This window comes from Hypanus sabinus, chromosome 1 (genome assembly GCF_030144855.1).
Source record: "Hypanus sabinus isolate sHypSab1 chromosome 1, sHypSab1.hap1, whole genome shotgun sequence".
Lineage (NCBI taxonomy): Eukaryota > Metazoa > Chordata > Chondrichthyes > Myliobatiformes > Dasyatidae > Hypanus > Hypanus sabinus.
In genome coordinates this window covers 136,635,057-136,649,557 of record NC_082706.1, presented here as the reverse complement: position 1 = coordinate 136,649,557, position 14,501 = coordinate 136,635,057, and the positions used below count along the sequence as shown (strand labels likewise).

The window sequence follows — 14,501 nt, the reverse complement described above, 5'->3', positions numbered from 1 at the left end:
AAGTTGACACTGATCAGTCCTGCAGAATTCAAATAAATATAACAAATGCAAGAGAGCATGAAACTTAAGCTTGATGGCTCTTGGATTGTTTAAAAAATAACGCTGAAGTATTTAAGTGAAGATTAGTGGAGCGAGAAAAGATCAGATATCTCTCTTGTAGTTAGTTCTTTTTTCTCTCTTTAATCATTTAAGTTTTAGGAAAATAGCAACATTTTTCAAATTTGTAATTTTTAACGGTGGTTTATTGGCGGAATTAGTTAGAATTAGTTGTTGTCAAAACTGTGACTTGGTCTGTTGCCTCTTCAGTGTTCTGACAGCTGTTTACCTGCCTTCTCTGTGATTTAGCCAGATGAGATCATATAAATTGATAACCATCTCTGTGTTTTCTTCTGATTCATCTCTGACCTGAACTCTGCTTGAACCTAGTTAGACACAAAACATCCAGGATTCTTGGCTGAAGCCATAAAATTTAATTAAAAGCTACAGAAATGATGTGTAAAAGAACACCACAGTGCCCCAATAAAGTGAAAATAAGTACTACGATGGATTAAAATAATAAATGTGCCTGCTTCTCTGTGTTTGAAGTGAAGGCAACAAATATGAGTTTCCAGCAGTCAATATAGTAATGATTTTAACAGGAAAGGTTATAAATTATATTTACACAAATCTCATCTGCTTAACATCACTGTGTGCATTTACTGATGACTAAATGATATTGACTCTGCAAAGGTATACACTCTGCACAACAAAGCTGTACACATTCACTTTGAAGCTCTGTTCCACAGCGTTTTGCTCTGACTCCATACAGTTAGAAATTAATGGGATCACTTAAATTTGTAGTGTGATTTGTTTTCACATGCCCTGGCTGAAGGAGTGGTGGAGAAAATATGAATAACAGAATATATGTCAGCATCAAACAAATTGCTTCCATTGTTTACTTTGAACTAAATTTAATGTCTCTTAAAACATATGTTAAGTGTTTTCATGTTCCTGCTTTAGAAGGGAATGGACAGCTAAATACACCTTAAGTACCATCCCCAGAGCTCAATTTGCTATAGTCAGCATCTGTGAGAGTGTAATGTAAGAGATGTATTTTATGCTTCTGCCCCCCTGAGCAATGTTCCGGGAAAGGTGTTAAATTATTTTTTCAAGAAGCTGAATTAAAATACAGATTTCGAAATATTCAAGTATGCAGAATATTCGGCTGAGCACAAGAGTACATGTTATATTTCCTTTACAAGGCAAGTCAGCAAAATATATTGTGTTCCATAAATTATTGCAGAGAGTTCAGTTGCTTCAGCAGTTTGCTCATAACTCCACAATGCTGCTTAGGAGCTGGCATCCTGTATTAATTACGTACAGATGTAAAGATCAGAGAACTGATTCATAAGAACTGCAGAAAGAATGAAGGCTAAGACAAATGTTTCTTTTAGCCTTGCACTATTTAATTTATTGTGCAGTTGTGCAAGAGTGGATAAATCTGACATTCTTTTCTTCCTCTGCTTAAGGAATGATCTTGGGTGCCACATTTGCACTTCAACTGAAGGACTTGCTCATAAAGACATGCCTCAAAGACAGGAATAAGGCATTAATTGGTCCGTTCTGCTGTTCAATGCAACTGGAAGCTAAGTGGTGTAGGCACAGTGGCGACCGTGACCCTTCTCACTCCATTCCAAAAGTGCTGGTTGACGTGAAAGCTGGGCTGATTCAGGTTTGTGTGGGTGGCAATAGTGTCTGGGAGAGTCTGGCTTTAATGAGTCTGTTCCTTGTTTGACCCAAATGTCTTTTATTTCCAGCTCTCTAAATCAAGCAGAGAGCACCCTGGTAACATGATCAGGTTATCTGGTAAACTTCAACACTCTTACATTTGAAGTAGTTGATTTTTTTTTAGCATTGAGTAATAAACTTCTAAAAAGATCAGAGGAAAACAAACATTTGAGTGGGGCAATAAAATGAAATGACCAATATCATACTGTAAGCACAGTACCTACATTCATAAATATTTTTGTTTTCTTAATAATAGATAAAACTTTTGAGATAAATAGTTTGTTATCATTTTCATTCTGCAAATAAAGATCACAGTGGGCACAGAAACCTAATTTTCAATTGACCCTTGGCATCCCCAGCTTGACTTTAATGTTGAACAGAGATAAATTATTTCCACCATTTATGGAGGATTATTGCATCTGAATCTTACAAATTCACAGATTTGTAGATATTGGGTGGTTCAAAAGTTTTCTCTTCTAATGAAATTACCCTGGGGTTCTTCTGATTGGAGCGCATAGAAGTGAACAGTCTTGCCTGAGTCAGAAGATTGTCATTTCAGAGCATTAAGCACAAACATTTAGGCTGTTGCACCAGGACACTGCTGTGTGGTCTATTGTTGAGTTTAATTATGAGACATTAAACAGACACCTTGTTGCACTCTGAAAAGTATATGCAAAGATCTTAAGGGATTATATTTATATTTGTGACCCAACTAGTGTTTTTTTGTCTGCCACCTTAACAAAAACAGTTTCAGCCAGAATAATCTCACCATTTTGAGATCCCTACTGCCCAAAAAATGTCTGAAAGAAATAGACATGGCAAAGACTGTAGCATCAGCCAACGTTTTAGCTGTTGTACTGAATACCTGTGTTGCAGAACCAGCTGCATTTCTTGTCAACCCGACCATGTGGAAAATTGTCTGGATATATCCAGTTTCACAAAAGCAGGATAACTTCAATCCTCCCGCAGATTTCTGCCAATCTGTTTAATCTCCTCCATGAGCAGGCAATGGAAAGTGCTGATAGTAGTAATTGGTTTATTATTGTCACATGTACTGAGGTACAGTGAAAATCTGTTTTGCATGCCATCCATACAGATCATTTCACCACATCCAGTGCATCAAAGTTGTACAAGGGTAAAACAGTAACAGAATGTAGCATACAGAATGCAGATGGTGATGTCAAACAATACTTAGTCACCTATACCTTGATCACCAGTGTCTAGTTTGAGTTTCAGCAGGACCACTCAGCTTCAGGCCTCATCACAATCTTTGCCACAGAAATACAAAGCAATGACCATCTCCAACAATTCAGTTTAAAAAAATTTTAAAAACCACTGGAGCAGCATGTTTGCATAGTGGTTAGCATAATGCTATTTTAGCGCCAGTGACCCAGGTGCAAATTCTGCTGCTCTCTGTAAGGAATTTGCACGTTCTCCCTGTGACCACATGGGTTTCCTCCAGGTGCTCTGGTTTCCTCCCACATTTCAAAGGTTTGGAAGATTAGTAGGCTTATTGGTCTCATGGGGGTAATTAGGTAGCGTGAGTTTTACTGTGCTATTATCTTCAAATACATAACTAAATAAGACAGGGTCTAACCACCTACTGGTAGTATTTAGTTGCACTGCTATTGTGGTTTTGTGTTTTATATACAGTATTAAATTTTATGGTGTAGGTATGGTAGGTAAGACAAGCATATTTTGCTTTTTCCCAATTGTTTTTGAGAAGGTTGTGGTGAACTGCCTCATACTCCAAATGATCAACATTATGGAAATCACTTTGATCAAAATCTCATCTGTACCTGCCACATATATATTGGGACTCCAAAAGCAGTCGAGGGGCTGGATATCATGCACCAAGATACACACTTGACAGACATAAACATTGCCAATGTGTACAAGGCCCAAGTTAAGAGTGTGATGGAATCAATTGCGTGGATAAGTGAAACTCCAAATACTCTTTCAAAGCTCAACATCGTCCAGGTCAAAGCAGCCTGTTTGATTGGCACCCTGTTATTCTGTCCCTCTGCCCTGAGCACAGTGCAGTTACTTCTCTGTCTGCTCTGGCAGCAACTCCTAAACCCTTGTCTTTGACCACTGAGAAGATCAAAGCTAATGAGATCTCCACCACTTGCAGATTGTCCACATCATCATGACTTAGAGATACATCACCATTTCTTCATTGTGCTGGGTCTGCTATACTTCAGCAGAAGGATGAGCAATGTTCGTTAGCGATACTCTGATCCTGGAAAATGAATAAATAATCAAACCCCTCCACCTTCTACCTAGTTATTCTCCCTTCTTCTTCCTTTTACCCAAAGAATAGAAAAGTTTTAAAACACACACTACCAGGCTCAAGGATGTATTAGACTGTTGAATGGACCTTGTGTGATAAACACTAACTCTTGATCACAGTTATGGCCCTTAACCTTTATCTGCCTACCTGCATTACATACTCTCTATAACTGTAAGACCATATTCTGCATTATGTTATAACTTGTTATTTTCTACTACCTTGATATATGAAATATATGAAGGTATATGAAATAATCTGTCTGGATGTCTTGCAAATCAAGCTTTTTGCTGTATCTCACTGCATATGACAGTAGTAAGGCAATTACCATCAATATTGAGGTTGTGTTGTGGCAGCTTGCCACTTTCCAAAAAGTTGTCAGCAGCAGCAGCAATGTTCCCCAGAGTCGATGGTTAAATCTCGAGGTGCTAAGTGTTAAGTTTAGCTGTGAGTTACTATGAGAGGTTTATTTGCCCTTGCTATTCTTGTTTTTCTCTGTGATCCTAATATAATTTTCCACAAAGGTGGTTTCTCTTTCTCTGAGAGCATTTAGCAGTTTAAAGTCACTTGGACAAGGATAGAAAAGCTTAGATAGCTGTCTTGGTTGAATGGGCCAGTTGAACTGAGGGGCCTGTTTCTATGCTACATGACTCTATAACATTACTCTAGCTTGCTGTATCCCACTATGTGATGTTTGCCTTGAGGATGTCTGAGTGTTTCTTTTGGCCTTTCCATTTCTTTTCTCTATTGAACTAAATATACAGCAATTGTTTTGCTAGGCTTGCATCAAATTCATGTATACAGTGGCCCACCTCAGTTGACACTAGATAATCAGGACTTCAATACACAAGATGTTAGCCTCTTGGAAGATACACACTCATGCAGGGATTCTAGCAGTTTGTGTTGAGGCTCTTCCAAAGAAACTATTATTCCAGGTTTTCAAAGTCCATTCAAGTCTAGCAGCTTTATAGGAGAATTACGCTTGCCACAGCTTTTAAGCTGGAAGCCTACAATGTATTTGATCTTCTTGTTACTGCGTATGCAGCAAGACAGCCTGTTGAAGGCAGGGATGACACATCAGATTCTGTGCTGAATCTCAACATCTGGGTTGGTCCACTGGAAGCAACCCCTACGGAGGTAAGCGATGTGTTTATATTTGTTCAGTTCCTAGCTGTCACTTCAGATTGCCTTTGCTGAATCAGCTCTGTGGAACTTGTTTTCCCAAAGTTTAGTGTTAGTTCTGGGCTATCATGCTTCAAAGCGACAATTACGTGCTTTGCCTAGGTTCTTTTTGAGTATAGAACTAAAGTTGGATTATTATTGCCAACAATAATTTGTTTGTGATATATAAATGGCAATATATAAATACAGTATAAGTATTTATGAATTGTATGAAAATGTAGGGAGTATGATTAGTAAACTTGCAGGTGACAGAAATATTGGTGGAGCTGTAGATAACAATGTGTTGCCTAAGGGGACATAGATTAGCTGGAAAGTTTAGTGAAGCAGTGATTGATGGAATTTAATTCAGTCAAGTGAGGTAATGCTCTTTTGAAGGTTGCATTCTAACAGAACATATAGACTAAATGGCAGAAACCTCAGAAGCAATGATATACAGAGATGCCTGACGTGCACCTCCATAGTTCCCTGAAAATTGCAACATACATGGGCAGGGTAGTGAAAAAGTGCATTTTTGGTATGCTTGCTTATGCGGGCAGAGCAATTGAGTGTAAAGAGTGTTATGTTGCAATTGTACAAAATGTTGGGAAATAGTTCACATGGTTGGTTCTTTCTCCTGCTCAATATACAAGGTTTTAAGGAGCAATAAATATGCCTTGCCTCTTTAAATGCCTGTCTGAATGTCTCTTAAATGTTGTGAATGCATCTGACTCCATCACTTCCACAACGATTTCCAAATAGTAACCACTCTTAGTATAAAAAAAATACTTGCCCTTCAAATCTCCTTTAAAATTCCTTCCTCACACCTTAAGCCCATGTCCTCTTGTTTTTGAAAAGATTCTGGCTAACTACCTTATCTTTACATGTTAGAATTTTATATACCTGTACAGGGGTGTCAATCTCATTTTAGATCACGGGCCGGATTGAGAAAAATGCGACTTCATGCGGGCCGGACCAGTTGTGCACGCGCGAATGCATGCACGCGTGCTCCCACAGCTTTCGTTGCCTTCATTTTTTCAACCTGCTCTCATGTGTCTCAGTCTCTGCTATATCTAAAATTGTTTCACTTTACGAATTTCGTTTTTTATGAAGCAGATTGCCTAGCACCCACTCTTTTTATGATTGGTATTAACTTACAGACGTAGATTACAAGAAAGTAGGCAACAAAAAAGGAACAATGCTATTTCGGCTAAGATTGTTTTGGGAGCCATACCTATTCCATTAATAAACCATTTGAAATCAAGCATTAGCAAACACAAATGTTGACGCAGGGGTGTCAAACTGAAATACACAGTGGGCCTAAATTTAAAAATCGGTACAAGTCGATTCCGGACTGGTTCAGCGTTTATTGCAAAGCTTATTGAAATGAATTTATTACACATATTAACCTAGAACTAACAAAGCTTAGGTTATTGCCTACAAAAATAACATTGAACATTAAATAAATAAAAAATCAGTTGCATTTATTTCTTATGGCTTTATCTGCAGCTTTTCCGGAGTAATTTCTAATGAAAACATTTTTCCACAGGCCAACATTCTGTGATTCACACTAGTCTAAGCCAGATGCTTGGCATCTCATCTTGGATGCAAGTTCATCAATGTTTGGAGTCAGGCTCTGAACTGAGGAAATCCTCAGAATTGAGTGAAGGTGTTCATCAGAAAGACAACTCCTGTGTGATGTTTTGTTTACCTTCATCAAAGAGAACAGCTGTTCTCACAGATATGTGCTGCCAAACATAGAGAGCATTTGAGCAGCTTGGGTACGCAGCTGGGGCATTGTGTCGGGAATGAAACGTAGAAACTGTGCAGCGCCCACCGAGTCATACTTTGCCTTGAGTGTGTCACTACATTGGAGTTCAATCAGCTCCATTTGTATGTTGGTTGGTGCGCTTTCCATGTCAGCTGCAAATGGATTACTGAGCAGTTCAAACCTGCTTTTTTGGGCTTCAAAGTCGTCAAGTCACCGTGTGAAGTCGGCACCAAGTATGCTAAGTTTTTCAGCAAACTTTGCACGTGGGAACACTGCGGTAGAAACCTGCTCTTTCATAGTTTGGCAACACGGAAAATGGCTCAAGTATTCTTGCTGCATCTGCGTCTCCCACAGGCACAGCTTGGTTTTAAAAGCCCTCACTGCAGCGTACATGTCTGTGATCACACGACCCCGCCCCTGAAGCTGCAGGTTGAGCGCATTGAGATGGCTCGTGATGTCACACAGAAACGCCATTTCACAAAGCAACTTTTTATCCTGGAGCTCTGTTGTGTCTTTCCCTTTGCTTTCCATGAACTGACAGATCTCCTCACGCAACTCGAAACATCTTTTCAGCACTTTTCCTTGGCTTAACCATCGCACCTCTGTGTGATAGGGCAAATCATTATATTCTGAACCCAACTCCTCCAGAAACGACTTGAACTCGCAGTGATTTAAACCTTTGGCTATTATGAAGTTAACTGCTCGTGTTATGGTGCTCATTATATGTTTCATTTTCAAGGCTTTGCCACACAACAATTCCTGGTGTATGATGCAGTGATAAGCAGTCAGCTCACCTGCGCCATTTTCCTCCCGCATCTTCTCCCAGATCCTGCCCACCAATCCACTCTTTTGACCGCACATCGCGGGCTTCTGTTTCTTGTCCAGATGCTTGTATTTGTCGTGGTGTTTCATTTCATAGTGTCGTCTTATGTTATATTCTTTAATTACAGCCACACCGTCTCCGCACACAAGACAAACAGGTTTGCCCTTTATATCTGTGAACATATACTCTGCCTCCCAACTCCCTTGAATACCCCTGTTTTCAGAGTCCACCTTTCGTTCAGCCATTTTTGGGGTGAGGGATAGCTGAAAGTTGACCACACATGACTAGCGCCATAAGGATGCTGATGAGAGAGTAAGGCAAGCGCGAGCAATGCACTGGCAGTGCATTGTGGGATTTGTAGTATTAGTGGTGCATGCAATATACCAGCGGGCCAGCTCTAATAGAAAAAAATTTATTCATTAATGATATTCAGGAAATAAACCAGGGAAACCGAATAAACACTAAAAACCCTGAAAACCTGGTACCTGAATAAACTCAGCATTAGCCATATCATACGCCATAGGCGCTTCGATTACTGGGGCCAGCTTTAATAGTAATTAGATATTATCTCACGGGCCAAAGATAATTCCACCACGGGCCGGATTTGGCCCGTGGGCCTTGAGTTTGACATATATGCTGTATCAGGTCACCCTGCAGCCTCCTTCGATCCAGAGAAAACAGCACAGCTTGTCCAATCTCTCTCCATAACTAAATTCATCCAATCTAGTCAACATTTTGGTGAATCTCCTCTGCTCTTTCTCCAACACAACCGCATCCTTTCTATAATGTGGCAACCAGATCTGCACATAATACTCAAATGCTGCAACACATTCAGTGAAATTTTTATTTATTGCTGGCTTCAAAAAGGCCAAAAGTAGTTCAATATTAGAGAAATGAATACCAAACTCTATTAATCAGTTTAAGTGGATCTTTGATTTTTAGTGTTGTGTTCCCATGCATGTTATCAGTAGCTGTGCTACTCTTTTTGGTTTCTATTTAGATATTCTGGGGCCAGGAGCATTTGAACTGCCTGAATCTGCTACATGAACTTCTCCAAGGCTATCTCAGGCAAGATGCCAAGTCACAGATGTCAGACCACACACAGCCACCATCATCTATCATGGGCAGACACCAGGCTTTCAATACTGAACATAGTTCTGATGATTTGAGAACTGGGCAGTTTCAATACATACAAGATGCAGGTATGTGGTATTATTGCTCAAGTATTTACATTATTCTATTATATTAAAAAAATCTCTAGATTGCAGAGTTGACAGTTACAGATTTACAAACAAGTGCCGCCACTTGCCATCTCCAGTATTGCTCCTGCAACAAAACAAACGAAAAGTGTATTTCAGGTCTTCAGGCTTTTCCTGTCACTAGTTAAATTATGGATGATCTGTTGCTTAACCTTATTTTAGTTCTGTCACCCTTAATATGTCTTGTAAAAATTCTATCAGTTTTAGCACCAGTTTCAGTGGCTCTAAATGACTTCTTTCTTTTAAAGTTCATTTCTGGATCTTACCTCTTATTCCAACACAAGTAAATGAAAACCAAAAATAAATAAGCACATGTTTAAACTGTTTCATTTCAAATCATTCAATGAAATCTTTTTGACTGTTTTGTCACAGTGGAAGGAGGAGGCAGGTAGTGGTAGGGCAAGAGGACAGGGTCTCATTTGTTGCCAATGCCATTCTGTGAGTGCACCCAGCTATGTGAATCATCAGGAGCCAGGTTCTCAGCAGAATTCTGCGATAAAAAACCATCCTAAGGCAAACAGCTTGGACCAGGGCAAATGGAGTGGACTTTTTGGTTTTGGAAGCTGTCTGTAATATTTCTCTTCAGTGACTGTGATTTTCCAAGCATGGAGTATGATGGCATTTGTTTAACTTTCCCAATACAGAACTTGGAGAAACACCTGGAGTTTTGCAGAAGCATAGGCAATTTTATTGGAATATCAAGCTAAATATATCAAGACAGGCAATCAAAATCTGTTTTGAAGGTGGATTATGGGAAGAACTTGAGGAGAGAAAAGGCATTTTTGTATGTAAGGGCTAGATGTCCAAAGGAATATCAGTGACAAAGACAAGGAGTGGTGATGAGGGAGCTCAAAAGATCAGAGTTAATGGAATTCAAATTTCATACTTTGATCGGACAAAGCAGGGTGGTGCTGGTGTTCTCTGCATTATGTTGAGAATTATCAAAATTGAGTATAAGACCTACAATGGAATGGGAATAAGATAGAAAATTAAAGGACATACAATTGGAAACTCTCACTCACCTGATGGACTGAATGGAGGGGATCTGTGATAACACCCAATCTGCATTTGGTTTCTCCAGAGTAGAAATTATAAGCCTTGAATGCAGTATAGTAGTGCTATACTGCTTCATCTGAAGTACTTGGTGCCAGGAAAGAAGGAAACAGACTCTGAAGCTGAAAATGCTGGCAGTACCCAGGCACTAGTGAGAGAACCTTTAAGTTGTTGATTTTGCATCATTGATCTGAAATGTTAAGTCTGTTTCTCAGTCCACAGATATTGCTTAACCTGCTAAATATCTCCAACATTTTCTGTTTTTACTTCAGATATTCAACAGCTGCAGTTTTAGTTGCATTTCCATTATAGAGAAATCTTGACAAGGTGAAAGGGCAGGTGATTCCATTGTACTGGAAGATATAGCAGACTTGGATGATGATGGGGTGGAAATAGATTGCAAAATCAGCCCAATCCTTACTTAGGGTTGAAAGCGACAGACTGAGAGAGAAGCAAGGGAAGTGAAACAGAGGTGCTTCAGATGCTATTAAAGTTTTCCTATGCAATCCAGTTTAGCCTGTGGAGAAAGGGAATCAATGGCAAGGTTACAAAATAACTGGCAAGAACCTTGGATTTAAGTTGTTAGTTTTTAGTGAAATTAAGCTGACACTTGTGTTTCATGCTCCTTGGATATTAGCCAGATGTCAAACTTTCAATTACACTGATTAGTTCTATCTCGTGTTCAGTGAACAGACTGCAAGCATTAATGACTCTTCATGCTGTCAAGGATCAAGGACAATTGTAAAGGCAAAAATCATGTTGCATAAAACTCATTGTCTAATGATATTTTCATTTTAAACCCACTAAGTCAAAGTACTATGCTTCATCCATTTGGAAATATTCATAAAATTGAGACACTCTCAATGACAGTTGATATACAAAGCTGGCTGAATGCCAAAGTGGTACAGGTTTTCTCCCCATTCTTTAAAACTATAAGTGATTGTGCATCTCAGTGGCTGAGTGGTAGCACTTGTGCCTTTCATCTGGAAGGATGTGTATTCAGCAACTGCTGAGGTGCATGAAGGGAAGACAGTTAATGAAGTTGATAGTAGTGGTGGTGGACATTGTTTACATGAACTTTAGTGAGGCTTTTGACAAAGCTCGACATGGGAGTCTGGTCCAGAAGGTTAAGTTGCTTGGCATTCAGGATGAAGCAGTCAGTTGGATTCAAAATTGGCTTAGTGAGAGAAGCCAGAGAGTGGTACTGTAATAGATAGATGTTTGTCTTGTTACGTCTGTAGCCCCCTCCTTTGTGAGAATCGCCAGATCACTGTTGGGTTGAGTCAAACGGGGGGCCCAAGACATGAGGGGGAGACGTGCAGGATGTCACGTTTCTCTCCCCCCCCCCCCCCCCATAGCGATGTAAAGCTACGGGACATGGCCATTGTCTCTTGGAGACAGATTTGTGGATTGAGATGCTCTGCTACGTGAATGCCCTTGGGCAAAGTGGGCTGGTTGAGGGAGAGATTGCATCACCCCCAACCTGATTGACATCTATGACCCTGCGAGTCAGAATAAAAGAGGGGCTGTAGGAACAACCCCTCAGACGCACCAGAAGAAACATTAAGCGACCACATAACAGCAGACGGTCATCGGAAACCCAGCCACGTGCGTTCAATTCCGTGGCTGGAATTGGTGGCTGAAACCACGGAAAACGGCTTTTTAGCTAACAACGGGGAAACCCGCTCCCCTGACTCAACGGATTGACATCGTAAAAGACTTGGGCAAGTTTAAACCGCATCACTTTTAAACCCATCAATGCTGCAGCTTGAACGAACTGATAGTGACTTATCTTTCCATCGGACAATACAGTAACCCCTAGACAACGATAGAGTTATTTCTTTCTTTCTTTCTTTTTAAATCTTTTTATTAGTTTTAAACAAACATAAATGAAACATGAATACAAAATGTTGGAGAGTACATAATTAATAGTTTAAATAGACATTCAGATATGTAATAATAAAAATATATAACCTCTCAAACCCAGAACATTAATGAACAAAGAAGTAAAAAGAGAAAAAAAGAGTTATTTCTTATCGGTTATTATGATACCCACTCTTAGATTTAGTATTGACGACGTATATTATCTGTATGTTTGCATTAATCTTCTTTTTGTGCCCTTTATCAATAAATACTTGTAAAAATAGTACCATCAGACTTCAACGGACCTCTCTATCTTTGCTGGTAAGTGATCCAGTTACGGGAATTTCGTAACAGTCTCTCTGGACGCCTGTGACTAGTGGTGTGCTTTGAAAGAACCTAGTGAATGGTAGGGAACTGAGGTGTATTGTAGAACAAAGGGCCCTTGGATACAGTATTGTCATCGGTAGATGGGATCATAAAGAGAGCTATTAGCACATTAATCTCCATAAATCAGGGCATGGAGTACTGGTGTTGGGACTTGTGTTGAATTTGTATGAGGCGTTGATGATGTCAAATTTGGAGTTTTGTATGCATTTCTGGTCATTTACTTATAGGAAAATTATCTCTAAGTTTGAAAAAGTGCAGAGAAGATTTACACTGATGTTACACTTGAGGATCTGAGTTACAAGGAAAGGTTGACTACGTTAGGATTTTATGCCCTCATGCAAGGGCGAATGAGGGGAGATTTTATAATGGTATACTAAGTTATGAACAGTATAGATAGGGTGAATGCATATAGGGCTGGTGAAAGGTTTCAGCCCAGAATGATGATCGTTTATTTCCCTCCATTGATGCTGTGTGACCTGCTGAAACCTCCCAGCATTTTTTAAGTGTACCAACATGAATCCCATTTTTACATCAACAATCTCCATTAAATTTCAGCTTGTCAGTAGACGTCCTTTTAATCATTTTATCTTGCACCTTACAATCCAGCCAACATTGATATTCGTGTGTGAATAACGTGACACGTCAGATCTATTCTGTCTCATTATGAGACCACATCTAATACTCAATAACAACTGTGACAGATTCCATTTAAATTGCACCTTTAATGTAGCGAAACCACTTAGTGTGCTTCATTCAAAGAATTGTTAACAAAAATCTGATCTGTTCCACATAAAAAGATATTGGTGCAGAAGAACAAAAACTTGGTCAGGAAGGTAGGTTTTACAGATTGTATTGAAGAAAGTAAGAGAGGAGGGGAGCATTTAGGGGGATATATTAGAGTTAAGGTCTTTGGCAGCTATAGACTCAGGCATTAAGCAGGATTAAATGGATATTTAAGAGGACAGAGTGAAGCAGCATTATTATATTTCAGAGAGTTGTGGAATTGAAGGAGTTTACAGAGGTGGTTACAGACAGAAAAGACCCATGGGGGGAAGGGTGTTTGAATTTGAAGTTAAGGGTAAGGATTTTAAAATTAAAGCATTGCTTATTGCTTAACCAGGATCCAGTGTAGTTGAATAGACACAGGTTGAGAGGTACTTAAATCATTTTTATCTGTCAAGTTTATGCAAAGAGCAAAGGAATAATGGCCAACTCATCTGCTTTACCAACATTGGTTGAGGGACCAAGTTATGGATGTAGGTATTTGTAGAAGATAATGGACCATGTAAATGGGATTAGTGGATGGATAATTGGTGGTCAACATGAATCTGGTGGGCCAACAGGCCTGTTTCAGTGCTATGTGACTTTATAATATTATTACTAGATACTGAGGAGTGAGGCGGGATGGGGGGAAATTGACTACTCCTGCTTTGATCACTTCTGATGATTCCTAAGAGGGAATTAAGACTGGGCTGGAGAACTTTGGAATAGTCAGTCCATACATAATGAAGACACAAATGAAAGATTTAGCAACCGGTGATCTGAGGCTCAGTCAGATGACATTAAAGTGATTTTGATGATGCCATAGAGTGAGGTCCAAAACTCAAACTTGTGTATGACCTCGAATGATTCAGTTTCATGTAGTTGCCAGAGGACAGGATCGACTAAATGGCTTGTGAACAGAATTTTGAAACAAAAACACAAGATTAGAATGCCTACTTTCTTAAATCAAAGGATCTTTATATTGGGAGTGATATCCAACAAATAAGTTTAATACACTGTGTTTGAAAAAAACACTGATGTGAACAGAAGTCACAGTTGGTAAAATTACAGGCTTAGTTCCTTGCAACTTTCTCCAGATTTCCTTTCTTCCCATTGTATGGTGTTTATGATAAGTGAGTGCAAGTTTTGAACTGTTTGGTTGGTGCAGAAATGTTTATGTGCCTTTGTTTCAATCAGAGTAAGATCTTAATTGTACAGGTAACCTCTGTTATAAAACCATTTGATGGTGTTGTGTGATTAACACACAATATTGAATGTCACTCTATGCTGCCACATCAAAGCAAACTTTAGTACATGGTAGTAATATGATCACATATTGGATCACAATACTTTGAAAAGCTGAATCTA

At 39.3% G+C, this 14,501-nt stretch overlaps 1 protein-coding gene across 2 annotated transcripts in view; it reads left to right on the top strand.

Annotated features, from left to right (window-relative positions):
- Positions 1-14,501, top strand: part of LOC132398003 (intermembrane lipid transfer protein VPS13B-like) — a 1,044,617-nt gene that overhangs the window by 872,993 nt on the left and 157,123 nt on the right. For both annotated transcript variants that reach the window (XM_059976892.1, XM_059976883.1), the window contains exons 37-38: positions 1,509-1,711; positions 8,810-9,011. In XM_059976892.1, the coding sequence (XP_059832875.1) occupies positions 1,509-1,711; positions 8,810-9,011 (405 nt within the window). The remainder of the gene's footprint in view (positions 1-1,508; positions 1,712-8,809; positions 9,012-14,501) is intronic.